Genomic DNA, 26,671 nt, shown 5'->3' with positions numbered 1-26,671 from the left:
ACCACCTGATGAAGGAGCGGTGCTCCGAAAGCTAGTGTGCTTCCAATTAAACCTGTTGGACTATAACCTGGTGTTGTGTGATTTGTAACTTGGGACAGTAGTTTGGGTAGTGGCTTTTCAGCCTGAGTTCAAGTCCTGTCAGATAACCAGGGGAAGAAGTAGCCATCTTGTTGATTGAAAAGTCCCATGGGAAGTAAATTAGAGTTTCCTGAGTTCCCAAAATTTCACAAAAAAGGTTGTGCCTAACTTTGTAAAGGATTGTTCTGCTATAACGTGCATTTTGTTAACAAAAATTCACTATAACACGATTGATGAGTTGGGGACACTGATTCTAAAGTGCAACGTTTTAAGGCATGTTTTGGTTACAACACAATTCCGACCCCTTTTAGTTTAAATGGTGCTGCTATTGTGCAATTTTCTTATAACATGTGGGATTGCCAAAGAATGGAACTTCCACATTATAGCAGAACTGACTGTATTAATTAGCAACTGTGCTGAGTCTGAAGATGCAGGACCTAATATACGAGATGTGGCAAAGCCCAGAACTGAACTGAAAATATGCTCTGCTTATATCATAATGTTCTCATGAGCACACTTTGCTTTTAGGCCACACAGCAGACGGAACTGTACGTCAGATCTTTGTACTGTCCAATGGCGCACTAGTTCCTGGACATCGTGCACCTCTTCCTGTGGGAATTATGGTTTTCAGTCCAGAAGAGTGGAGTGTGTACATCTGCAGACAGGCCAACAAGTGAGAGAACAATTCTGTTCTTGGAAGCAGAGGCCAGTGAACTGGCAGAGGTGTAACATTGTCCCATGTGAAAAATGTAAGTTCCAACTTAACAGCAAACTAAAATGTAAGAAAAAGACGTATTTAATCTGATGTTTGTCAGTAGCATAAAAGTGAAAACTGACATAAAATGGTAGAATATTAGTGCACAGCAATTATTTACTAACCATGTTAGTAAACCATGAAAAGCAATCATGCCTCCTGTTCATGAAAGGCTCTGGTTGCAATTTGAAGCTTTCCCCAGGAGGGAAAGTTTTAGGGAAGAGTCCATTCAGATCTGCCCAAGATGCCACCTTCAAAAGCTGCAACATGACCTATTGATGAGCTCTTAATGTGTCTGTTAACCATCTGTATTTGCCTGCATAGTGAATTTGGCAAGATCGTGAGATCACCCACCGTGATGAACATGGTGGTAGGAATAGTGTTGGAAGAACCATCAATCCACAATGACAGAAGTTAGCACTCTATACAAAATGCACTGCACCAACTCACCAGGCCTCTTCGGCAGCATCTTCTAATCTAGCAACTACTGCCAACTCGAAAAACGTAAGCAGCAGATGCATGGGAACGCCAACAACTGCAGGTCCCTCTCCAAGCTACACACCATCCTGACTTGAAAATATATCACTGTTCCTTCACTGTCGCTGAATCAAAATTTGCACAATAGCATTATGGCTGTATTACATCATGCGGACTACAGCAGTTCAAAAGACAGCTCACCTCCATCTTCTTCAGGACAATTAAGTCATGGGCAATAAATGATGTCTAATCATCAATGGCCACATTCTGCAGAATAAACAAAACCAAAAGCCTGGAACAGCAGTTAATACCGTTGCTTTGGACCCACTCACCTCAATTTCTGACCCAGAAGGATCTCAAATTTCATCCCTGTAAAAGGTTCAAGGCCACAAGAACACAGAGTTCTGTGCAGCATATTAGAGATGTGTCAGTGGGGACTCTGTAATAGACCAACAGCAACTACAAAGAAGATAAAGTTTTATTGGTCAAATTCATTAGTGTCTGATAAGAAGCAACAGTTATTCCTGTCTCCAGAATTTCTAAAAAATGACTGTTGAAAGTTAATGATTGACAGGAGTCTGCACTCTGAGATTTACTTAAATCTGTTGCTACTTTACTTGAATCACTGAAATTAACAGGCAGATAGAAATTCTAACATAAAGTTCAAAATGGTAGAAATGATCTTGGCTGTTGCTTGCAAAGAACATGTATGTTATGAAACTTAATGAATCTCTTGAGGGAAAGATTGATTTTAAGTAACGTTTTAGTGCAAAATTAGGAGTTTAAAGTTAATTACCAAAACAGCATGCCTACTCCAGGCATTTTGAGGACACGAGCCTTGTCTCTTTTCATCCTATTTCTTCAATGGAAGGATCTTAGATCTGCCTTGAAAGCTTCAGAATAATCTACATTACTTTGCCATACAATGTCTTCAGTGCATCACTATCCTCTATAAATGTAAAATAAAACAAGTAAATGTGGATGTTGGAGATCTGAAACATATTAAAACAGAAAGTGCTGGAGAAACTCAGCAGGTCTGATAAAATCTGTTGAGAGAAAGCAGAGTTAAAATCCACTACAAATAAAATGTATGCACAATTGCAGACAATAGGATAATCTGTAGCTAACTTCTCCCAGTGGGAAGACAATCCTGCTTCCAATCCTCACTCCCACTGAGCACAACCACAATAGATAAATTCCCTTTAATATATTCACGCTTGATTTCACCAATCATTCCACAAAGTTAAAAGAATGACAATCATCCTGGTATTTGATCAACTTTGTTTCACATTGAATGAACTCTTTTTGTGAATGATCAATGCCCTTGTGTAATAATAACAAATTTGTTGGCATTTTTAGCAAACTTATTATTGTCTAATTGTTTTGTTTTTGCTCACCCACAGCGGAATGCAGAGACACAACCAGATACTGTGAAATGGTAAAGCGACTAAAACTGTGCCTCCTGTCCCAGTACAAACTACGCTGTTGTGAATCTTGCAGGGACATCTGAAGATTATAATTCTATAATTTATCCCCTCACGTTGAAAGGATGAAGGGTGGGGATGGGGGAGAAACTCACTTAAAGTGGTTGCTTTGTTTTCAAATTTCTACAGCTCCCTGTGTTTTCTTCTGGAGGGGCAAATATTTCTGTGGCTGCTTGAAGAGAGAATCTGCATCTGAATAGGAAAGAATCTGACAGCTGCCATTCTGGGTGTAGTAGAGCAATTACAATATGTTTAGACACACTGTCTGCCCCTTCATTACTTATTGTACTTTGGATGAATCCATCAGTTGTTTTGACGAGTGCTATTTATAGCACTGACGTGATGCTGGATGACAGTGATTGTGAAGGGCTAGTTCTAGAATGAGACTGACTATCTTTGTTCAAAGCCCCAAAGAAACTGTAAATATATTGTACTTTGACTTATTTTGAGGGAATTTCTGCTCAGACCTTTTGTGGAATATTGCAACAAATCCAACTTTATGACAGATTCCCAGCAGCAGGCACAGTGCTGTGTCCCCGAAGGGGAAACAGAAGCAAATGTACTTCAACACGACAATTGGTGTTGGAATTTACCCCTTGCAACTGTAAGGGAAAACAATATCTGCAGTATTGTTGAGAGAAAGGGATTGGAGAATAACCTGTTATTTATTTCTTTCAACATCTGTCTCAGATCAAAACCAACTAGTCAAGTGAGCATTATTTACCGAACCTTGAACGCAGTTCCACTTGAATGGTATAGAATCACAGGCAAAACATAGCCCTGGAATTAAGAAGGGGATTCTTTGACTGAAATTAGGTCCGCAGACTGGGAATTCAGGAACAATTTAAATGCATAAGAAGCAGGCATCAGCACTGAGTAATTATTCAGTGATTATATCTGGAAGGTAAATGGGATGAATAGTTAATGCAAGTGCTAGTACTGTCTATTCACATCCATCTTCTTGGAGTAATGTGTTCTGAGGTCTTTGGGCACTGTTAGCAATATTCGGACAATAAACGTCACCCTATCCCCTTACTCCTCACAATTCATCAGGGGTTTATTACAAAGTTCTTCCTCTTCAATTGCAATCACTCAAGGACTTCCTCTCCAATTCCAAAACATCCCCGCCAACATTCTGCCACCTCTCTCCCACTCCCTCTTTTATCAAGCATTTTTGATCGTTTATGTCGGATTGTGGGTCAACCTGATAGCTAACCTATTTAAAGTGAGGTGCAAATGAAGCAAGGGTGATGTGAGAGGGAAAAAAAACTTAAGGGTATGATATGTACTGCCTGGAAAGGTAGTAGAGGTGGGTTTGATGAGGCATTCAAGAGGGAATTGAATGATTATTTGGACAAAAATAGTGTGCAGGCTTATGGGGAAAAGGAAGTAGATTGGCACTAGGTAATGAGAGGTGGAATGGTCTCATCCTATACCATTGCAATTCTGTGAACCTGTTATAGCCAATCATTGAGTTTCTGACATGGATTGTAAAATAGGAACATTACAATTCATTTATTTAAAGCTCTATTTTGTCCCAGTCATTTCCCCTTCTCAATATATTATAGTCCCACTACCAACCATTCCCTAAGTCCTTCCTCCAACTAATCATCCAATCAACCAACTGTTTCCCAATCACAAGGGGAAACATGGTGCCTTCTCGTGAACTTTAGTATTGCTATTAACTAGAGAAAGCGATGCCTAATCTTGGTTGACATGGCCTTTCTCTCTCTCTCTGTTGTATAAATTGTCCTATGATTCAGTTATGTAGTAACAGTAACATCAGATACAAATTTTAGGGAAACCTCCTATCCTCTGATCTGTTCAGAGACAATGGTGGAATTAAAATAATCAGAGCTCTTTTCAGCTGCAGGTTCGTTATCACAATCTGCTGTGAAACAACATAATTACTTTGTTCTGGGGCTTGGATTCAACAATGAAGCAAAAATACTTGCCACTGATCTTGAAGAATATATCTCAGAGATCTCACAATCTCTGTGATGAGCAATTTACACCTTTCAACTATTCAGTTATGGTGGTCAATTCTCAGTATGGAGTCCAGCAATATCATTCAGCTGTCCAAACTCTTAACCAAGCTAAGAACTCTCATGGCCAATCAGGAAAGAAGAATATAAACTAAATACTTGTAAAAATGTTCCACAATAAAAAAAAAGTTTGGGATGTAAATGTGGCATGAAGATAGAAGCTTAAAATTAAAGTTAGATTTTAATTAATTATTTAAATTTTAAGGAAATCTAGTAATTAATCAGAGACATTTAACATATTTTGTTATGAATAAAAATATTGCTGAACAATAGAATTTGCTATGAACAAAGTTAAAAATCGAAGTTTACTTAATTGGAAAAGATAGACATTGCTAGGGTATACAATGGCAGGATTTCAAACAGCGATATGAGATTTGAAGTGGAAAATTCTTGCATATAATTAATTGATTTGACTGATTGTTGGTGCTGAGGGTAGTTGGTACTTTAATCCTCAGCACCACCTGTGGCAGAGTAGTGAGTGACAGACTAGCTTCTCATGTTAATCTACACATGTGCTAATTCCTTGTGTTGTGGTCACGGTCAGAGAGTTGATTAATGATTGTGAACACCAACAGTTCACCATTTGAAAAGAAAAATCCAATTCACGTCAGGCATTTAAATTCTTGATCTTGCTTCTATCTCCTCATGCCGTATACCGTTTCCCAGTCCAAAATGTGCAGAGGAGCCAGTGCCTTGCTTTCATTTCCCACAGATAAAGAATTCACTTTAAATGGGGGGAAAATGGGTTTTCAGCTACATCCAACAATCTTTTGATACAGTGCATTGTCTTGTTAATGGCATTGTACTGCATTAACGCTATGTTCATGCTTATTCATGTCTTCATGAGCCACACACAGTCTCTGGAAATATATATCTTTTCTAATCAACTGATTCGGAGGCATTATTCCACACCTCCAGAGCAAATGGGACTTGAACCCAGGCCTCCTGGCATAAAGGTAGGACACTACCACTGCACCACAAGAGCCCTCTTCTGGAAATATGTCATCCACATACGCAATCAAGTAGTTCAAATAACATGTTAAGGTGGATGTATATGGTTCCTGATTCCATCAGTGTAGTTTGCTGTTCTTTTTGTATAATATTTGCATTGCTAAAAAAACTTAAGATACTGCTTACATGAATGAATAGGATTCTCATGCTGTTTAACAGTAATTGTGAGATAGGTATATATAGGCTTTTAGTCCCAGAAGACATCTTGATGTGATCAAGTGTAGGTTAATAATTATGACCTGGCTAAAAACGCTGACCAGGCTATTTACAACATTGTAATTTAACATTTAAAGAAAAATTATTACCACAGCTTTATGCAGAATAGAACAGCAGTTCTCATTTTCAGCGAAGGTGGGTCTGAAATCTAAGCAACTTAGATCTTGAAATTTATGTATAGTTTAAGATATGATCTTTGTAAAATATGCTCTGTATCTATTTATTAGAAAGTTATGTTGAACAGTGCAATATACTTCTAACTGTATATTATCTTGTCCAGAAAATACTATTTTGGGGGAAATTTCTTGTAACCAAAGCTTTTTTTGTTGGCTATTTTTGCAAAAGAAGTTGAATTTTTCATTTTAATAGCACTTCCATTGAATATTCTTTCTTTTATTTGTCTTACACTGCACTGCGAGAGAGTTTCATTCCCAACTAATGGGGTGTGTGAAATAAGCGATGCATTCCTAATATGTTAGGGCTGGTCTATTAAAACCAAAATGATTTTCCCAATCCTTCTTTCCATTAATTCCACTTACATTCCTTCTAATGACTGATTCAGCGGACTAGTTGCTATGTACATAGGATAAACACATTATGTTTCTCTCAGATGATCACTGCAAATCAGTAAACAGTCTGTGGTAGAAAATGTTCCCTGATATTGTGGGAAGAATTTGCTTATTTCACTAACTTGAGGTCAATTGGAATATTTGGTAGTGTTTTACTTCAGCTAATGGCAGAGGAAACATGAATTAAATATCAAAGTAACATTTTGTGCTTCTTATCCAACTGTGCAGCCTGGGTGTAGTCATAGACTCATCAGTTGATTTTCTACTCCTACAGTAATTGCGAATGTACATTACATTTTAGTCTGTGACAAGGACCCAGTAATACATTTTCTAAACAGTGTTACTGGATAAAGTCTGATGTTACTTACCAGAAGCCACTGTATGTAATTTGTTTTGTACCAGCTGTACTCAAGTACAATATTTATTTAATTGTGTTTCACTTTTCTCTGATTTATGTAAAATCAGTACTTAAACACCAACATGAAAGTGTTGAAGCTCAGCCACTAGTTCTCCTGTTACCTCATTCTTCAAGTCACAAATTCCAATACATTCACAAAAACTGGTTTCCATTCCCAAGTGACTGCAACTTGCCTTCTTCCAGGTTTAATGGCAATGGGTTAAGGGACATTCCAGAAAATTCCTCCCTCCCTGAAGACAGATTGCCAATTTTAGGTATTATCACAAGGCAATAGCCTGTATTTTAACTGGTGGAACAATGCTGCCACACACTGGAATAAAGATTACAATGCACCAGGAATTGAGCATTGCAGATTCTGGTGCCTGTTATCATGTAAGCCCCTGGTAGTAGTTGCATTGGGAATGGATGGGACAAAAGTTTGCATTAGACTTCGCCATGTAAGTCTTTGGGGTGGGGGGGGGGGGGGGGGGGGGGGGGCGGGGTGGATATAGGAGACTTGTATTAGGCAGGGATACGCCAAAGACTTTTATTGAAAAAGCTCTTTCACGCTTGGAAATAGTCATTACATTTTGTTGTATGTCCTGTGAAAAGGGGGAATAAATGAAGAAAAAAAATGGTTGTAGAAATTGGTAAAGGGAGAAAGGAAATGATGTGTTCAGGGAAAAATAGCATCAAAAATACAAATTCTTAAAATTTCTTTTGTGGCCATATCAAAGGAGGAAAATATTGAATTATTGGCAAAGAAATATTTTGGTCCAAGAAAAATGAAATCAATTTGTCATTGATGCATTGAAATCACTAAAAGCTTTAAATAACAATGTTCAAAAAAGGTTTAAAAAAAATTTACAGAGGAAAAAGCAGACTTCACATTATTTTAATCTAGCAGTGTTTAAAGGTATGTGGTATTAGTCCTGTGTAAAGTTTGTTTTGCAAATGGGTTTTCTAATTACATTTCTACCTACTAAACCAGATGGTAAACTTCTGATTTCCACTAATTGAGAAGATGGGTAATGTTTAATAATAAATGGAAACAGGTCAGAGGATGGGGCCAAATGCCTACACAAAAAGTATAATGGTTTAACATTTCTGGATCATGGCAGACAGATGTGCAATTGAATTTGCATCTTTCTGCAAAAGTCTTAACATGCAAATAGATTTGAGAGTTGCCCAGAAAGTACCCACTTCTGAGGCGTGAATATCAATTGAGAAATGTTACACCGATTAAAACAGTCTAACACCTCGGTAACAATACAGTTGACAACCGTACACTCCTGGCCCCAACCACCTTCTGATTTGACCTAATCAGCCAACTTTCCCCCCAATGTAACTACCTTCTACAACCAACCTAATCAATTTCCCTACTTGACTATCCACTTATTCTCCTACTCCTAATTTACTATGTCCCAGCGACTTACATACCTCTCCAACTTAACTCGTAACCCACTGTAATCCCCTTAACCTCACTTTCTAAATCAACCTCAATCTATATGCACCCACTCATGCATTCAATTACAGTAAAAGACTGATCCGTAAACTTCTTTAATGGTACTACCTGCCAAATAATATGTTATCTTTTAGGCTGATCATCTTTGTAGGTCTCAGCATGGATCATTGTGCTGAGTGTGCGCTTCCGGATGATACATCAGAAGTTAACATCTTTTTAGAAGTATTCAGGTAAGCACATAGGTTTCTGAGTGATCAGTGTGGATTGCAAAAATGCTGATCAGAAAATTTGGATTGATATTTCAGATTCTTTTTTATTAAAGAACTATAATGGAATCTAAACAGACCATGTGGATTAGGGACAAGATGCAAGATGGAGGGGGATTAATATAATTTTTTTATATAAACAGCTCCCTGAACTTTTGATGGAAAAAATCCTTTACTCTTTATTTGTATACCTAATTAAGTTTGCTTTGATTAGAAATACCAGGCATCAAGTAATGGTGTATTGCGAATTAGAAAAACAGTATAAAATTCTAAAAGGAATTACTGTGATACCTGATTAGCCCATACAGTGTAAAGGAAAAGATGAATTAGCATTGATAGGATAGATCATAAAATTCATCAGTAAAGTCCTGATTTATCAGATTGACCAGTGTGCATTCGTAGAGGGACAGCTGTGTAATAGGTAATTAAGAAAATCACGCTCCTGGCATTTATTTGAATGTGATTGACAGAATTATCAAGAGCCACCCAAAAATGTACAAATTGAATGGTATTAAAATTTCACAACACCGATACAGCAGACTTCACAACCAAGTTAAACATTTGGTAGCAGCACTGTATATATTTTTAAAATTCTGTTATTTTGCTCAAGCACATCTACAAACTGAACTCCATTAACTAAAGCAAAGTCAGGGTCTAGACAATACAAAGGACAATGCAATCATGCACTTAAAAATTCAGGCTAAAATTTTAAAAATGCTGGGGGAGTCACATTGCAGAACAACCCATTTGTAAAAAGACAATACAAATCCAACAAAATGTACACATTAAAACAATTTTAGTCTTAATATGAACAATAATAGGAAACTTAGAAACATTCCTGAGAATATTATGGGGGACACATTTTGTGTAGCAAAACAGCTTACACTTAAGGTTCTGCATAACTACAGGTATTGGAGCTACAATATCTATTACAAATGTATAGAAAGTGGGCTACACTGAATGCAAATGAGTTAAAAGGTTTTAAAACATCATGCTTAATACAAGCTTTTATAACGTTCTTCTGAATGTCATAATCAGTCAGTTCATATCTGTATACGATGGACACAAAGTAAATCAAATAGCTAGGGATGTGTTAGCTATGGTTCACTTAGTGTTGTGTAACATAAAAACCTTAGTCTTAATATAGCAACTTTATCTGCACTTTTAAAATAAGATGACTGAAGTAAGTGTTTTTTTTGAATGTCAGCCTTTATAACTTAATATAGTTTTAGGGAACTAATCAATTGGTGCTTTAAGCAACTGATCAACTTCACTGGTTACTTGGGTTGAGACATATGTAAAATTATATTTTTTTGTGACAGCAATAGATGGACAAGTTTTACAAAATATTAAAATCAATTATCAATATTCAAAAAGTACAAGATCCAAATACAAAAATATTGATCTTTCTGGTTCTTAAATTCGGGTTGAGCAGGAGGATTATATCTGCTTCAGTAAAAATAATTTCTGAAGTGAAATTATGATGTTAATTTCTTTGCTGACCAAATTCCCTTAGTTTTCATCTGTAGTGGAATGTAACATTTCAAGGAACATTAGTATACAGTTATAGATGTTTTGCACCTTCACAATGTTTTTTTGAATAAACTAGACATCTCAATCTTACACTGGTAAAGATCACAAAATTGACTTGGATAAGATTAGTGTCAGCACTGTTCATTCTCAGGAAAACCCCCATCCCCTAGGTGACCACATCCAACAATTTTAAATAAATCCACGATCCTCTGCCTTCACAACGTACATTGCAATCAGATGTAATACCGCAAAAAAGGTATAGAACTGCATTTTGTAATTTCAGAACAAATGTTCAACATGAATTGCCTGAATAAAGTTTACAGCATTGTCAGTGGAAGCAGTTGATTTTAAAATTCATTTTACTGCATTGATTATAGAACATTCCAGTCAAGTTGTGGAGAGGTCAAAAACTCCATTCTCAAACAGGGAGCTGGAAGGAAATGCAGATTAGGAGTTTTTGCTAGGCCCAGAGTTTTGCTGTGTTTAATTGCAAGGAAAGTCCACTTGTCTCCCAACTTTAGGAATTGCCGACTAGCTGAGACTTGTACAGGAATGAAACCATCAACATAAAAAACATTCTTCCTATTTATCAGTTCCACTAAGTAAAGCAGAAAGGATATATATGTGTAATTCATGATAAAGAACACCAGAAAATGACTATAATTTTTTGGGTTGTTGGGGCCATATTTGCTTTCTTCAGGCTGCAACTATTCCATTCGTTGGGAAACCTGTTTTCAAATCGTTTGCAGGTTTTTCATGTCCATGAATATTTGGAACCAATTCTGTGGAGGTGTTTAGTGATTTGGGCTGGACATTCTCCTTTTCAGACACTGGGCAATACAATTTATGACCTTGAGGGTCAGTTTCCACATACTCATAACCAGGGGGTACTGCGAATGACGCAGGACAGAGCTGAACTGGTTTTGGTGTGAAACTAAATTGATAGGTGGTTCCATTATCCAGTGGCACTATGTTGGGATTGTAGGAGTTTCGGGGTTTGAAGGAATGTACCAGGTTAATTGGGTGAGGTACATAATGAGCCCTGAATGTTGTCATATCATCGAGTTGGCCAGTGGCTTTCTGTAGTTCTTGACGTGGCTTGATCATAGGCTCCCGTACAGAATCCCAAGGTTTGTAGTCTGCCTTCATGGTGGACTGCCCTTCAAACAAAATGTTTAACCTACTCCTCTGGGGCAGAGGCCGGGCTGGAACAAGAGGTTGGACTTTATGTTCAACGTAGTCTGTGTGAGTAGTGGTGCTCAGATTAATCGTGCCTCCAGGAGGCACAAATTCCACAGCCTTGTGCATTGCTGGTCGATCCACTGCCCAAGTTCGGTACTTGTCACGAAATTCAGTCAAATCACAAAACTGCGGATCAGAGTCAGGTTTGATGCATGAAGGTCGAATAGGTACCGTAAGCTCTCCTGTTTGCCCCTTGAAATCTCTCCTGTGAGTAGTAAGATCATCAAAGGGTTCATCATTTCGTTTGTATTGCTCGTGTTCATGCCTTTTCCGGGGCTCATACGTATACGGTACAAAATGCTGCCGATAGTTGGTCATGTCATCAAAGGGCACATTTGACACCCTGGCAGAATTTGGAGGCCTAACACTCTCTTTGGGAATGGGCACTTTAAAAGAATAGTCATCGTGAGATGTGGTTTTATTTGCGAACTTGACTGACGGTACTTTGAATGTATATTCTGGTTTAGAAGTTTCTCTTTTAGGAAGTTCCCACTGTTTGAAATGATCTGAAAAAAAAAGAGAATTATTAATATTTTATTATTGTGGGCAGCACGGTGGCACAGTGGTTAGCACTGCTGCCTCACAGCGCCAGACACCCGGGTTCAACTCCCGCCTCAGGCGACTGACTGTGTGGAGTTTGCACATTCTCCCAGTGTCTGCGTGGGTTTCCTCCCACAGTCCAAAGATGTGCAGGTCAGGTGAATTGGCCATGCTAAATTGCCCATAGTGTTAGGTAAGGGGTAAATGTAGGGGTATGGGTGGGTTGCGCTTTGGCGGGTCGGTGTGGACTTGTTGGGCCGAAGGGCCTGTTTCCACACTAATGTAATCTAATCTAATGAGGATAATCCTGCAACCAGACATCAATTTCAAGGCTTCATATTAAATAGGAACAGGAACATCTCGCTCCCTTGCTTTCATCCAATTACAGAAAGTAGGTGATAACCATTTTATTCACAGCAAGGCTTTTGTTTTGAACTGGTGGAGTTTGGGACCTGGACAGCACTGGAGTGAGCTATTTCCCACACTAGTCACCCAGAAGGATGTGCTTCCTTTTAAAATTACACCAGTCTAAAGTCTGATGCTGCTCCTGAGAAAGTATTAGACCGGAAATGCCAGTGCGTTAACCCAGAGACCCACTGCCACCTTCACCCCCTCTTCCTTCCCTTCCTGCAAGTCCACTCATTCATCCCTCCCTCTTCTTTCATTACACCCTCATTCTTCCCCCCCATCCCTACATTCCTCCTCTCCCCCTTGCTTTTCTTCCCCACCTCCTCGAACCTCTTCCTCCCCACCATCCTCTCTTCTTCCACCCCCTTTTCTTCCATTCCCTTCATTCCTCTCCTCCTTCCCCATTTCTCACTTTTTCCACTTCCTCTCCCATTTCACCTCTTCCCCCCCTCTCCCCACCCCCTCCCCCCAGTCTTCTCTCTACATGGACCACAACAACTGGATCTTTCCACTCCCAATTCAAGTTCCTCTGCAGCCCAGATGAGGTATCCTGAACCTGGGCATGAGGCAGGCAACACAGGCTTTGGGATTCTCAATCCTAGCTCCAGAGAACAGCTTGTATTCCCGCTGACTATACTATCTCCAACTGCAATTACACTTCTCTCTTCTTCCACCCCCCCGCCCCCGCCCCCCTCTCCGCCACTTGAATGGCTCACTGTAGCATGGTGCTATGGTCAGTTTGCTCATCCTCTCTACAGCCCCCACCTTCATCGACACATTGAGCAAGAATCTCAAACCTGTTAGACAAGCTCACAGGTGGAGGCCTTCATCTCCCTCACCCTTGTTCATTCGCAATAACATGTTTGCATAGGGCCAGTGTCAAATTGCGTGTGATCACACTCCCAGATTTCTAATCACTTTAGCAAAAGGTACTGTATACTTCCAAGCTGCTGTTTCAAATCTTTACTAAATGCAAAAGATAAAAGTCGTGATATACCTTTGTACGTAGGGATTGTTTCCATCTTTGCTGTAGAGTTGCTTATTTGTTCTAACGGTCGTGCTGGAGCTACTGGTTGGATTGGGAGTATGTTAAAATCTCGTTTGTACGTGGTGTTCAGATTCATAACTCCATGGGAATGTTTAAATTCCTCGCTCAGCCTGCATGGTCTAGGCTGATTATCATGTGGAGTATAATCTGCCCTATTGATGGCAGAGAAGATACACAAACATTACTGAAATAAGACACACTTTGACTTCCTGTAGTTTATTGACAGACTACAGAAGAGGAAAAACAATTTCACTTTATTTCTGATAAATACCCATCAAATAGGCTCATTATTTCTTTTATTCACTCATGGGCATTGCTGGCTGGCCAGCATTTATTACCCATCCCTAGTTGCCCTTGGGAAGGCAGTGGTGAGCTGCCTTCTTGAACTACTGCTTGTTGACCCACAATGCCATTGGGGAGGGAATTCCAAGCTTTTGACCCAGTATCAGTGAAGGAACAGTAATATATTTCCAAGTCAGGATGATTGAACGGCTTGCTAGGGAACCTGCTGCTGGTGGGCTTCCTATTTATCTGCTGCCCTTGTCCTTCTAGGTACAAGTAGCCATGGTGAATTTCTGTAGTGCATTTTGTAGATAGTACACACTGCCGCTGAGCATCAGTGGAAGGGGTGGATGTGGTTACTGTTTTGTCCTAGACAGTGACAAGCTTCTTGAGTGGTGAGTGGGGAGTATGCCATCACAATTCTGATTTGCACATTATGGATGGTGGACAGACTTTCAAGAGTCTGGAGGCAAATTGCTTGATACAGAATTCTCAGCCTCTTACTTGCTTTTGTAGCCATTGTGCTTGTGGTGAGTCCAGTGAGTTTCTGGCCAATGGTAATTCTCAGGCTGTTGATAATAGGGAATTCAGTAACAGTGAAAGCCATTAAAATTAGGGGCAGTGGTTAGATTTATAGCCCATCTTGAACCACTGCAGTCCATTGTGTGTAAACAGACTCATGGTGCTATTAGGGAGAGAGTTCCAGGATTTTGACCCAGTGACACTGAAAGAAAATGACAATATATTTCCAAGTTAGGTTGGTGAATAACTTTGATTGAGGATTTGGGGTGGGGGTGGATGGTGTGTCTCTCAGGTGGTTGTGTTCCTACGTCTGTGCTACCTATGTCCTTCCAAATAGTAGTGGTTGTGGGTTTGGAAACTGCTGTTTAAAAAGAAGGAATAGTGCATTGGTGAATTTCAGCAGTGCAGCTTGTAGTCAGTACACACTGCTTAGCTTGGGTGTTGAAGAAGTGGATAGGGTGCAAGTCCTGTTTTGAGCTGGAAGGTGTCAATGTTTGAGTGTTGTTGGAACTACACTCATTCAGATAAATGGAGAGCACTACATCACACTCTTGACTTTCCATCCACAGTCCTGTGTCTTTTAGATGGTGGACAGGCTTTGGGGAAATCCGGAAATGAGTTACTCACTGCAAGATTCCTAGTCTCTGACCTGCTCTTATATATTCAACTGAGTTCCTGAATCTCCTTTAAAATTGTATCATTCATTTTCTGGTCCTTTTCAATCTTCCTGTCAGGAGGTATCACATGTATACAATTCCATCTGCCCATTTCACACGTTACATGAAGTAATAAGATTAGCAACCCTTTTAAATAAAACTCTTTCCACAGAATATGTTGCTGTTAATCTAATGTGAATATATTATCAAGACTTTCTTTCCAATTTGGTTTAGCATCATTGTTGTAAATATCAATACTTGAACTCCCACTTTTACATCAAGAACTTGAAAGACAATCCAACTGGCACTAACATTATTAAATTTGTAAATTTTGAACTCCTTCCCATATCCTATCCATTGGCAGGGAGAAATAATGCATTAAAATTAGAACAACTACATTTTCCATCTTGAGCAGACTTGGATTAAACAAATACCTGAACGTAGTCATGCTTTGCATCTTGCCTTCATGCCGCTGATATTCCTCTCGTGGTTTGTAGGATTCTCTGGGCTGAATATATCCATATGAAGTATATTTCTCCACATACTCCGTAATCAAGCACGGTTTATTAATCTTTTCATAAATTACAGTGGGAAGATGTGGACACCGATGGCGCCTATTCAGAAAAAATATTTAAGACAATGATCACTCCCAAAAATCTTTAAACCAGAGGCATTTGTCTCTTTTCTAAAATTAAACTCTAATTAGTTAGCTATTAGTGTTGTTTATAACTAACAGACCTTGAAAATGGAAATACTTGGAAATCAGAGTCCACTGATGTGCATTTTGCCTCTGAACAGTACCTTTGTCCAATGTGACAATGCTTAAGTTATTGTCACAACAAAAGGAACTAGCATGTAATTAATATTATTGACAGATCCATCAGTTTATTGTAGGTCACTATATATATATTATATATATATATAAACATTCACAGATACATCCTTGCCGGGGGCTAACATTTAAACTGCTCAGTTACACAGACTTATATGCTTCCATCGCCATATCATGCTTTAATTGGCCTAAATTGAGATGGCGTCTGAGACATTTTACACTCTCAGTTGACATTTTGTGATACAAGCATGTCTTTTAAGGTATACTAACATAGAAGTAAGACACATCACCAAAACTATGTACCATAAAACACTGTGCAATGGTGTCTATTTTAATGAACAAGAGACTTAAATCCTGCAGACCTTCCTAGAATAAATGAGGTTTTATTAAATTTATATTACTAATTACTGAAGCATTTATTTTCACAAATACATTTACAGGCAGCAGGGAGATACAGAATGAAAGAGCTGCACAGAAATATCAGCACTAGTTAACTGAAACCCCCTCTGCCACTGGTTAACAATATTTACTAGTTCAATGTATTGTGCTTCAGTGTCAACATGTGTGTTGAGCCTAATTCTTCATTTGGATAGGTCCTGGTTAGGACTGTTCAGCCTGAATAAAAGTCCAAATCATATCCAGCAGCTTTCCTTCAGGCCCAGAGGGAAATAAAGTCAGCAGGTGGGTCACCCAGCACAAGCAGTTATTCCAAGGAAAAAGGTCATGATGCATATATAGGTAAGGTCAATACCCCTGCTTGACTTCATTGAGGAAGTAATGCCCAATTCTGGAGGAGGGATTTGACTATTTCATGGTTTCATTTGACCAGTCCAAGTTAAGGTTGAAGCTCCTTTCTCCTAATTTAAATTTCCTTTGTAATGCCACTTATAGAAGCAGTTTAGAACCAAATGGATCAGAAAACTTGAATTAGAAATTTCTGATATTTCAAATTGAACGATTGTTGTTCTCCTGCACCACTGGCTTCAATTTTGTTTTGGATGTTGAAACAGGATATTTCAAAATAATTCATTTTGGTCTCCATAGTTTGAGTAAACCACCTGATAATGTTACCTTCCAAACCCATGATCACTACCACTTACAAGGTCAAAGGGCAGCAGATACATGGGGACACCACTACCTGGAAGTATTTACCATCTTGACTTGGAAATGTTATGACATGGAGACAGAAAACCAAACAAAATCAGCCTTTCTACCTCTCTATTTCACAACACAGTGAAATTAAACCATCAAAACCCCTGATACTTACTCCAATGGTTCCCCACCAGACCTTTGAATAACCAATCTCAGACTTTGGTGAGTAATTAATTTCCAGACAATAGTTTTGCATCTTAAACAAAGTACTTAATGATTTATTAAATAGACAATACCTTTAGCAGAGAAAAATTAAATAATTAATCAATGTCTATGGTTTAAAACCTGAAACCCTTGTTTTCATCCCTCATTTAAAAGGCAGGCAGACAAACAAACATTTAAGGAATAAAAAGAAGATAACAAAACTGGCCCGATTGCTTAAGTAGCTTTGACAATATGTTTTTTTCACAGGCAGAGAGGTGGACTCCTTGGGGTTACTTTTCTGGAACCGATTAGGGTCACTTCTTCTACTCAGGTAAAAGGCAGTAATACTTCGAACACAGCTTTCTACTCCCTGGACTTCCAAAAACCAGTGTGGAAGATTTGTCAGGGAGATTTCAAATCTTCATGCTGTCTTGTCAGCAGCCAAGCTCACCTCCCAGAAAAACAGCTTCAAAAACTCTCCATTCAACTCTGGCTTGACAAAGAACAATTGTCTTTTCCCAAGCCTCAATTATCATTTAATATCTGTCATCTGCTTGAATATAAGGTATCTTCCAGACTTGCTGGAACCAATTCCCAGATACTAACATTATTAATAACCAACATCTGTTTTCTGTTTAAACACAATGCTCTTCTTGGTTTCTGTTGGACTCCTTTTAATCAAGATTCAGCTTATAATTAACCTCCAGGTCTGGCCTTACAAACAAACAAAATCTTGTTTGATCTGGTCCTTTCCAGTTATCACAGCTATTTCAAAGTCCAAAAATCAGCTTCAGTTCCAAGGCAAAATTGATAAAGTAATTTTTATAAAAATGGAAAAATCGGCATGGGTTCTAACAGAAAATAACACCGTTTTTCAGTGTCATTGAGTTAGAATCCTGGACTTCCCTTCCTAATGACATTGTGAGTCTACTTATAGCACTTTGGCTGTAGCCATTCTGGAAGGCAGTTCACAACTATCTCAAGGCATTAGGGATGGGCATTAAAATGCTGGCCCAGTCAGTGGCACCCATCCTCCAGGGAGTTTAAAAAATACTTAGTTTTAGTTCACATTTGCTAACAGGCACAACTAGACTTGAGTTTCAGTGATTGTTTTGTTATGGACCTGACCAGACTCCCTCAAAATATTTTAAAGGTGGTAAACCTAGACCCTAACTTTTTCTTATTTTACAGGCATATGTAAAGTGTCTATCCCAGATACAATGCAACTGGTCAAAATACTCAAGAGTTAAGCAAAACACAAATTTAAACACTGTAGTTAAAATACAAAAGAGGAATTTAGAACAACTGTATTGGTAAACTTAACCAAATAATAGATGCAGTAACTGTTACTAATTAACTGTTCAATTTAGTAACATCCCATAAACACACTCCTCAGCAAAAAAAAAGGAAAATTCAGATACAGATTCTTACATGCAGTTCTTCAGTGCAGAAGGAAAAAGTATCAAGAAAGTTCAGAGTAGCAGCAGCCAGGAGACTGCCACTGAAGCTTCCAACTCTTTTGCGATCCCAGTTGCTTCTGATGTTACTTAAAATTCCCAATGTCAGAGAGAGCTGGCCACACTCATGCAGCCCGTTTAGAAAGACCCAAGGCCTCCCAAGCAGTTTACACACTGGTCTTAACTAGCCAGGTCGGCACCTCTGCATTACAACTTCTCTTCAAAACAAAAACAGGACAAAACAACTTCTTAAAAGTGGCAGCATTGTCATAGTTTCCTGAACCTCTGTGTGTAGACTCAAACTCACATCGCCAAAAGTATATAAAGTTAGACTAATAAAGAATGTGCAGCTCCTTAATTCCAATTATTTTTAAATAAAATGTCACACATACTTATATCTGAGACATCACTTATATTCACCGTTTTAAGCTTTTACATTCAGGATATTCTGCTTCAAAAGCATCATAAACATGGAATGTGTAGTCCTGAAGTCAGAATCTCCCTTTAATATATTATTTGGAGTGGCTCTTGGAACCACAAGGCAATGATTGAGAGACACTACTAAATGTACAGTTATTTTTAACATTTGGCTAGAACTAGGTTCTCTTATGAACATATTGTTTCCACAATTCTAAGCAATTAGTAAGTAATTTATTTCAGGCAGAGTCAAGTCAACAAATGAATCAAGTAGTGGCTTATGAAAACTTAAACTTAACCACCAAACTGAAATATACACATCTTAGTAATAAGATTACAAACATACAAGTTACCGAAGACAACTATTGTGCTGGGCATTTTAAATCTGTTTTTTATCCTTACTGTAACATATTAGAACTGTAGACACCGCAATTAAATGCAGATGATGTGTAAAGCTACTCTTTATTATTCATTATTTTGGATTATGGGCTGATTTAGAGAAAAGGTCTGCGGAAGGAATTACTGCACATTTTAAATAAGTTAGTTGCTGTACCTCATCAAGTTGTGTTTACACTGTTGCCTACAACACAATGGCAAGGGATTGGGTGGGAGAGATGGTGTGCAGACAGATTTGCCTAGTGAGAGATTGGTTTGTGCAAATCAGCAGTAAGAACCAGTTGCAAAGAGCAGAGGTCATCAGCATGGCAATATCACAGACTGGCTTCTAGGCAGGTGGACATAAAAAGTGTGTTAACAATACAGGTGACAGATGCCTCCAGATTTTGTTTTGAGAGAGAGAGAGAGAGAGAGAGAGAGAGAGAGAGAGATAGATATTCATATGCTAACTGCCTTGAGTTTTCAGCAAACTGAAAACACCAAAACAAATCTAGAAATAAAGAAATGGAAGAATAGAAGAATAGAAGATCTTTAAGGAAGCAAGAAGGATCACCTCATCCAGTCCTTTGGACTGGTTTAATTGAACTGGGTTTCTCCATTATCTTTTCTCCACTGAAAATTCATGTTTATTACTTGGACTGTCTATTCAGTTACCCCCTCCCCTCCCCCCCCACCAACCATGACGCAGATGCAGATGCATTTCAGATGGGAATTTGAAAGTTGCAGCTTTTTTTTTAAAAAACAGAGAAGTTCAGTCACAGGAAGAGAGTTTTGCTGGCTGGGAGTATTTTTTGCCCATCCCTATTTGCCCTCAAGAAGTTGGCAGTGAGCTGCCTTCTTGAACCACCGCAATCCATATGATGTAGGTTGACCCACAATGCGGTTATGGATGTGATTCTAGGATATTGACCAGCAGAAGTGGAGGAATTCAGTGATGGTAACACCATTGAATGTCAAGGAGCAGTGGTTGTATTGTCTCCTAGTGGAGATAGTCATCGCTAGGCATTTGCGAAGTGCAAATGTTACTTGCCATGTTTCAGCAAAAGGCTGGTTGATGTCGCAAATCTGAGTCATTGCAAATGGTGCTGACATCATTCACTGATAATTGCACATCCCCATTTCTGGCTGTATGATGAAGTGAAGTCCATTGATGAAGCAGCTGAACATGGCTGTGCCTATGACACCCTGAGATTATGAACCTCCGACAACCACAAATCATCTTCCTTTGTACCAGGGATGACTCCAACTGGTGGGAAGTTTGTCCCTGGTACCCATGGATTCCAGTTTTGCTAGAGCTCCTTGTTGCCAAATCTGTTGAATGAGGCCTTGATGTCAAGGGTTGTCACTCTCTCCTCACCTCTGGAATTCAGTTATTTTATCCATGTTTGAACAAAAGTTATAATGAGATCAGGAGCTGAGTGGCCCTGGCAAAACCCGAACTGGCATTAGTGGATTAGGTTATTACTGGACAGGTGCTGTTTGATAGCACTATTGATGACACTTTCCCTCACTTTACTCATGATCAAGAGTAGCTAGATGGAATGGTGATTAGCGGAGTTGGATTTGTCCTGTTTTTTGTGTACAGGACATATATGGGCAATTTTATGGATATTTGTATTTTTAAAAATTCATTACTAATTAGCATTAGAAGTTGGAAGCATAAAGTTCTTAGATCATTCTCTGAAAAATGTTTTAAAAACTTACCATCTGTACTAACAATCCATGTTGAAAATCAAAAGGTTGCAAATGGTAGACAAGCCACAGTAATAGCTGATTGTGAGTTAATCCATAAATCAAAATTTTCCCAAAAATTCCCATTAATTCCAAAAAGAAATTAAGTGTAAAACTAAGTCGTCATTAGGGTAAGAAGCGAGAAGCTGGGAATATCCCAAGATCTCCTCAGATCAGAAAACAAAAGTACAGAGATGAAAGCTAAAGGCCTAAGTATTTCCTTTGGTACAAACTGGGACACATTCATTAAGAATGCTGGAAGTTGCAAGCAAAGCTATAGGACTTGGATGGGTTCATAAGAATGAGTCCAAAAAAGTAACGCAAAAGAAAAAAAATGCCATGAATTAATTGTATTTTAACTACAGCTAAGAAACCAGAAATAAACACTGCTAAGGGTTCAGAATAGAAAAGAGTAGATGAGAAATTGGAAGTGTTTTTGACTAAAAAGGGAAAATAACCCATTTTTCTTCAAATGATGTAGCCAAGCCCATAGCAAGAAAATGATTTAGTTTTTCCTTCCATGAGAGTCAAAGTATTAGTAAATAGAACAGATGAAGAGTAAGCACATGGATGATTTTGGGATAGTGTCAGGGACGAGCTGAGAATAGTTCACAAGTCAGCGCAACATCGAGGTCTAAAGGGCCTTTCTGCGCTGTATTGTTCTATGTTCTATGTCCTGGCTTCATTGTACAAAGTCCAATTGGAGTGTGACTTGTTGGCTGCACCATTGTTAGTCAGTGTAGTTAAGAAATTTCTCCCTATCACCACCTTTCATGATGGTGTAACACACATCCTGTTCAAATTTCCTCATTGCTAACTTCAAACTTTCCCTTTTCTCCTAAACTTATACTCCTTCACTTTAGGACTGGGCATGTTTCAAAAGACTTTCCCTGTGATGCCAATTCTCTCCCTATTAAAATCAGCAAAGCAAAATTTTGCATTTATGATGGGTGGTTGCAAGGTATGCGGCTATTTCTGAGTTCCTGCATTATCTGAATGTCATTGAAACTGTTCCCTCCATGTTCCAGGCAATCAATCCACATGACAAAGCTAGTGTGGGTGAATCATTGCTCCAAGTAGATTTTTTGCACTGATATTGTTTATAATTAAGCTTAACTACTGGCAAAACCAAACCGATCAGTGAATTGCGTTTATATTCAACAATTAAGACAAAAATAAAGTAAAGCATTGCAAATATTAACTTCACTTATGAAAGCCACATCTTTGGCAAAACATACAGCATTGTTGTGGAGTCTGTTTTCTTTTCTAATCATGGTTAATACTGTGTCAACATGTTTTTGATTTTATGTTGATAAATGTGAAATCAAAATTATCCAGAAGTATGTTCTGATGTTGAGAGCTGCAGCCATAGCAACAAAAGAAACACAATACAATTAATGTTTGTTTGGTGAATAGAACTGGAATATTACGGAATGAAGAAAAGGCAACTTTTCAAAGCTTTTTATCTTGCTCTCAATCAGACAATTTGCAAAAAACATTTAAAGAAGAAAACAACATTTATTCTATTAAAAAAGTGCTGATTGGTTGGAAATTGGGTAATTTGTTGGAGTGGGTAATGTCCTACTTAATGACTGCTAACAGTTAACTGCCAAGCTTTGCTTACATTTTAAACAAGGCAGGTTGACTGTGATTGGTCAAGTTGTTGCTCTGAAAGGTGAGCCAGAAAATGGCTGTTACTTTTTTTTCATTGAAACAAGTGCAGTATTTGTGTCTGTTCTTTCTGTATGTGAAGAACAGGCCAAATACATTAATATGAGTGAGAGAGAGAGCGCGAGAGCGCATGAGAGAGAGAGAGCACGCGCGCGCGAGAGAGTTACCATTTGATGGGACCCGTCAGTCTTTGGGACATTTGGCCTACATTCCTAGCACCACACTAGAACTGAAATTCATACACCATGGTATTCATTTCTACAGTTATCATAATCTCTGGTTTGACAGCAGCACCCTGTTAGTGGCAAATCACGTTTTATAGTAACAACATGAAACAGTTCATTTCACTTGTTGCTTAAACATTTCAGATACTTTACCTTGCCATTCTCCTGAAATTATATATTCTCTAGTTCTCAATCATTTTGCTGATGGGAACTCTTTCTTCTCATCTAATATGTCCAAAATCATGATCTTGAACTGGCTCATGGTTGTCTAAAAGGAGCACCCACTATCTGCGGTTACTAAATAGTTCGAAAATGCATCAGAGCAACGAAAAATAAAATCATAACCCTGTGCAAAAATAAACGTCAATTCTCGGTCACTTGACCAATAATGACTAAAAGATTAATCCAGAGGAAGAAATTAGGGAGAGAATAAGGGGTCGCCACATATAATGTAAAAGAAAAATAGCAAGAGTTTCTACAGCTATTTAAAACAAAAAACAGTGAATTTTCATCCTCCAGAGAGCGAGAATGGGGAGTTAATAGTAAAGAAAATAGCAGACGACATTTTGCTTGTTTTCACTTTAAATGGTAGAATGTTTTGTCTAGTAATTGTTGTAAATCAGGAGGTGAAAGGGAGGGAGAGGAACTTAGCAAAATTACAATCACAAGGGAAGTGGTACCAAGCTAACTGATGGAACAGCAAACTGACGAATCTCCCGGTCTATACAAACTTCATCCTAGGGTTTTAAGAGAGGTGGCCAATGAGGCTGTAGATTCATTAGTATTATTTTTCCTAGATTCAGGAGTGAAATGTAGCTAATATAACACCTCAACTCAAGAAGGGAGACAAAGTAATAGGCCAATTAAATTAGTATCTGTAATGGGACAGATTTGAGAGAGTTTAGGAGGTAGTAGTTGCACATTTCATAGAACATAGAACAATACAGCACAGAACAGGCCCTTCGGCCCACGATGTTGTACCGAACATTTGTCCTAGCTTAAGCACCCATCCATGTATCTATCCAATTGCCGCTTAAAGGTCACCAAAGATTCTGACTCTACCACTCCCACAGGAAGTGCATTCCATGCCCCCACCACTCTCTGGGTAAAGAACCCACTCCTGACATCTCCCCTATACCTTCCACCCTTCACCTTAAATTTATGTCCCCTTGTAACACTCTGTTGCACCCGGGGAAAAAGTTTCTGACTGTCTACTCTATCTATTCCTCTGATCATCTTATAAACCTCTATCAAGTCACCCCTCATCCTTCGCCGTTCCAATGAGAAAAGGCCTAGCACTCTCAACCTATCCTCGTATGACCTATTCTCCATTCCAGGCAACATCATGGTAAATCTTCTCTGCACCCTCTCCAAAGCTTCCACATCTTTCCTAAAGTGAGGCGACCAGAACTGCACACAGTACTCCAAATGTGGCCTAACCAAAGTCCTGTACAGTTGCAACATCACTTCACGACTCTTGAATTTAATCCCTCTGCTAATGAACGCTAATACACTATAGGCCTTCTTACAAGCTCTATCCACCTGAGTGGCAACTTTCAAAGATCTATGAACATAGACCCCAAGATCCCTCTGTTCCTCCACCTCACTAAGAACCCTACCGTTAACCCTGTATTCCGCATTCTTATTTGTCTTTCCAAAATGGACAACCTCACACTTGGCAGGGTTGAACTCCATCTGCCACTCCTCAGCCCAGCTCTGCATCATATCCAAGTCTCTTTGCAGCCGACAACAGCCCTCCTCACTATCCACAACTCCACCAATCTTCGTATCATCTGCAAATTTACTGACCCACCCTTCGACTCCCTCATCCAAGTCATTAATAAAAATTACAAACAGCAGAGGACCCAGAACTGATCCGTGCGGAACTCCAGTTGTAACTGGGCTCCAGGCTGAATATTTGCCATCTACCACCACTCTCTGACTTCGACCGGTTAGCCAGTTTTCTATCCAATTGGCCAAATTCCCCTCTATCCCATGCCTCCTGACGTTCTGCATAAGCCTACCATGGGGAACCTTCTCAAATGGCTTACTAAAATCCATGTATACTACATCCACTGCTCCAACCTCATCCACATGCTTGGTCACCTCCTCAAAGAATTCAATAAGACTTGTAAGGTAAGACCTATCCTTCACAAATCCGTGCTGGCTGTCCCTAATCAAGCAGTGTCTTTCCAGATACTCATAAATCCTATCCCTCAATACCCTTTCCATTACTTTGCCTGTAATTCCCGGAGTTATCCCTATTCCCTTTTTTGAACAGGGGCACAACATTCGCCACTCTCCAGTCCCCTGGTACTACCCCCGTTGACAGTGAAGACGAAAAGATCATTGCCAACAGTACTGTAATTTCCTCTCTTGCTTCCCACATAATCCTGTGATATATCCCGTCAGGCCCAGGAGACTTGTCTATCCTCATGTTGTTCAAAATGTCCAACACATCTTCCTTCCTAACAAGTATCTCCTCTAGCTTACCAATCCGTTTCACACTCTCCTCTTCAACAATACGGTCCCTCTCGTTCGTAAATACTGAAGAAAAATACTCATTCAAGACCTCTCCTATCTCTTCCGACTCAATACACAGTCTCCCACTACTGTCCTTGATCGGACCTACCCTCGTTTTCGTCATTCTCATGTTTCTCACATACGCATAAAATGCCTTTGGGTTATCCTTGATCCTATCCGCCAAAGATTTTTCATGCCCTCTCTTAGCTCTCCTAATCCCTTTCTTCAGGTCCCTTCTGGCTATCCTGTATCCCTCCACTGCTCTGTCTGAACCCTGTTTCCTCAACCTTATGTAAGCCTCCTTCTTCCTCTTTACAAGACATTCAACCTCCCTCATCAACCAAGGTTCCCTCACACGACCATTTCTATCCTGCCTGACAGGTTGTTTTAAAAAATTCTCAAGGTCAGGTTCGTAGGAGAGTAGTCTGACACAGAACAAACGACCAAGAGGCGAGTCTGCTAGAATATGAGCATTTTATTCCCCGCAGCGTCGCCACAACCAGGTCTCATACTTACAACGGGTCTGGCTTATACTCACTCTACATGTTACTGGAACTGGGAGCCGTCAGTTCTCGTAGAGCGGTTGCCAACAACCCACGCTCGGTGGTTAAACGTAACCCCGGAGCAGACTCCCGGGTCTGGCTTATACTCACTCTACATGTTACCGGAACTGGGAGCCGTCAGTTCTTGTAGAGCGGTTGCCAACAACCCACGCTCGGCGGTTAAACGTAACCCCGGAGCAGACTCCCCGAACTGGAGACTTTTCCAGCTGATATACTCTTTTCCAGATATAAACATTCATGTGAACAGCAGAGCAAGGCTAAAAAACACATTCCATTCTGGTTACATACAGATAAGAAGATTCACACGGGGAGGTGTGTAATAAGATTCACACGGGACTAAGCAACACCTCCATTCCGGTTAGATTCACACATGTATTGGGACATAATTTTTAACCGTTTCACCACATTCCACTGCTTGGCCCAATACATGTGTTACATTATGCTTAATTCAGTTCAATTCGTTTCAGTTAATTTCAGTTCAGTCAATTCAGTGTAGTTCAATTCAGCTCAGTTCAGGTCTGTTCAGTTCAATTCAATTGTGTTCAATTCAGTTCCGTCCATTTCAATT

General features: G+C 39.2%; 2 protein-coding genes across 4 annotated transcripts in view; one reads left to right on the top strand and one right to left on the bottom strand.

Annotated features, from left to right (window-relative positions):
* Nucleotides 1-7,133, top strand: part of LOC122563665 (ADAMTS-like protein 1) — a 571,728-nt gene extending 564,595 nt beyond the window's left edge. For both annotated transcript variants that reach the window (XM_043717704.2, XM_043717714.2), the window contains 2 exons: nucleotides 607-827; nucleotides 2,713-7,133. In XM_043717704.2, the coding sequence (XP_043573639.2) occupies nucleotides 607-827; nucleotides 2,713-2,819 (328 nt within the window). In that variant the 3' untranslated portion in view covers nucleotides 2,820-7,133. The remainder of the gene's footprint in view (nucleotides 1-606; nucleotides 828-2,712) is intronic.
* A 605-nt stretch (nucleotides 7,134-7,738) lies between these two features.
* Nucleotides 7,739-26,671, bottom strand: part of LOC122563673 (stabilizer of axonemal microtubules 2-like) — a 40,791-nt gene continuing 21,858 nt past the window's right edge. For both annotated transcript variants that reach the window (XM_043717727.2, XM_043717734.2), the window contains exons 2-4: nucleotides 15,428-15,607; nucleotides 13,483-13,685; nucleotides 7,739-12,043 (exon numbers count right to left, since the gene is read on the bottom strand). In XM_043717727.2, coding sequence (XP_043573662.1) covers nucleotides 10,992-12,043; nucleotides 13,483-13,685; nucleotides 15,428-15,607 — 1,435 coding nt within the window. In that variant the 3' untranslated portion in view covers nucleotides 7,739-10,991. The remainder of the gene's footprint in view (nucleotides 12,044-13,482; nucleotides 13,686-15,427; nucleotides 15,608-26,671) is intronic.

This window comes from Chiloscyllium plagiosum, unplaced genomic scaffold (genome assembly GCF_037043375.1).
Source record: "Chiloscyllium plagiosum isolate Xiang-an unplaced genomic scaffold, Cpla_swu_hap1 HiC_scaffold_2, whole genome shotgun sequence".
In the NCBI taxonomy this organism is placed as follows: domain Eukaryota; kingdom Metazoa; phylum Chordata; class Chondrichthyes; order Orectolobiformes; family Hemiscylliidae; genus Chiloscyllium; species Chiloscyllium plagiosum.
Note: the sequence above shows the minus strand (reverse complement) of the source record. Positions and strands in the feature narration are given on the sequence as shown.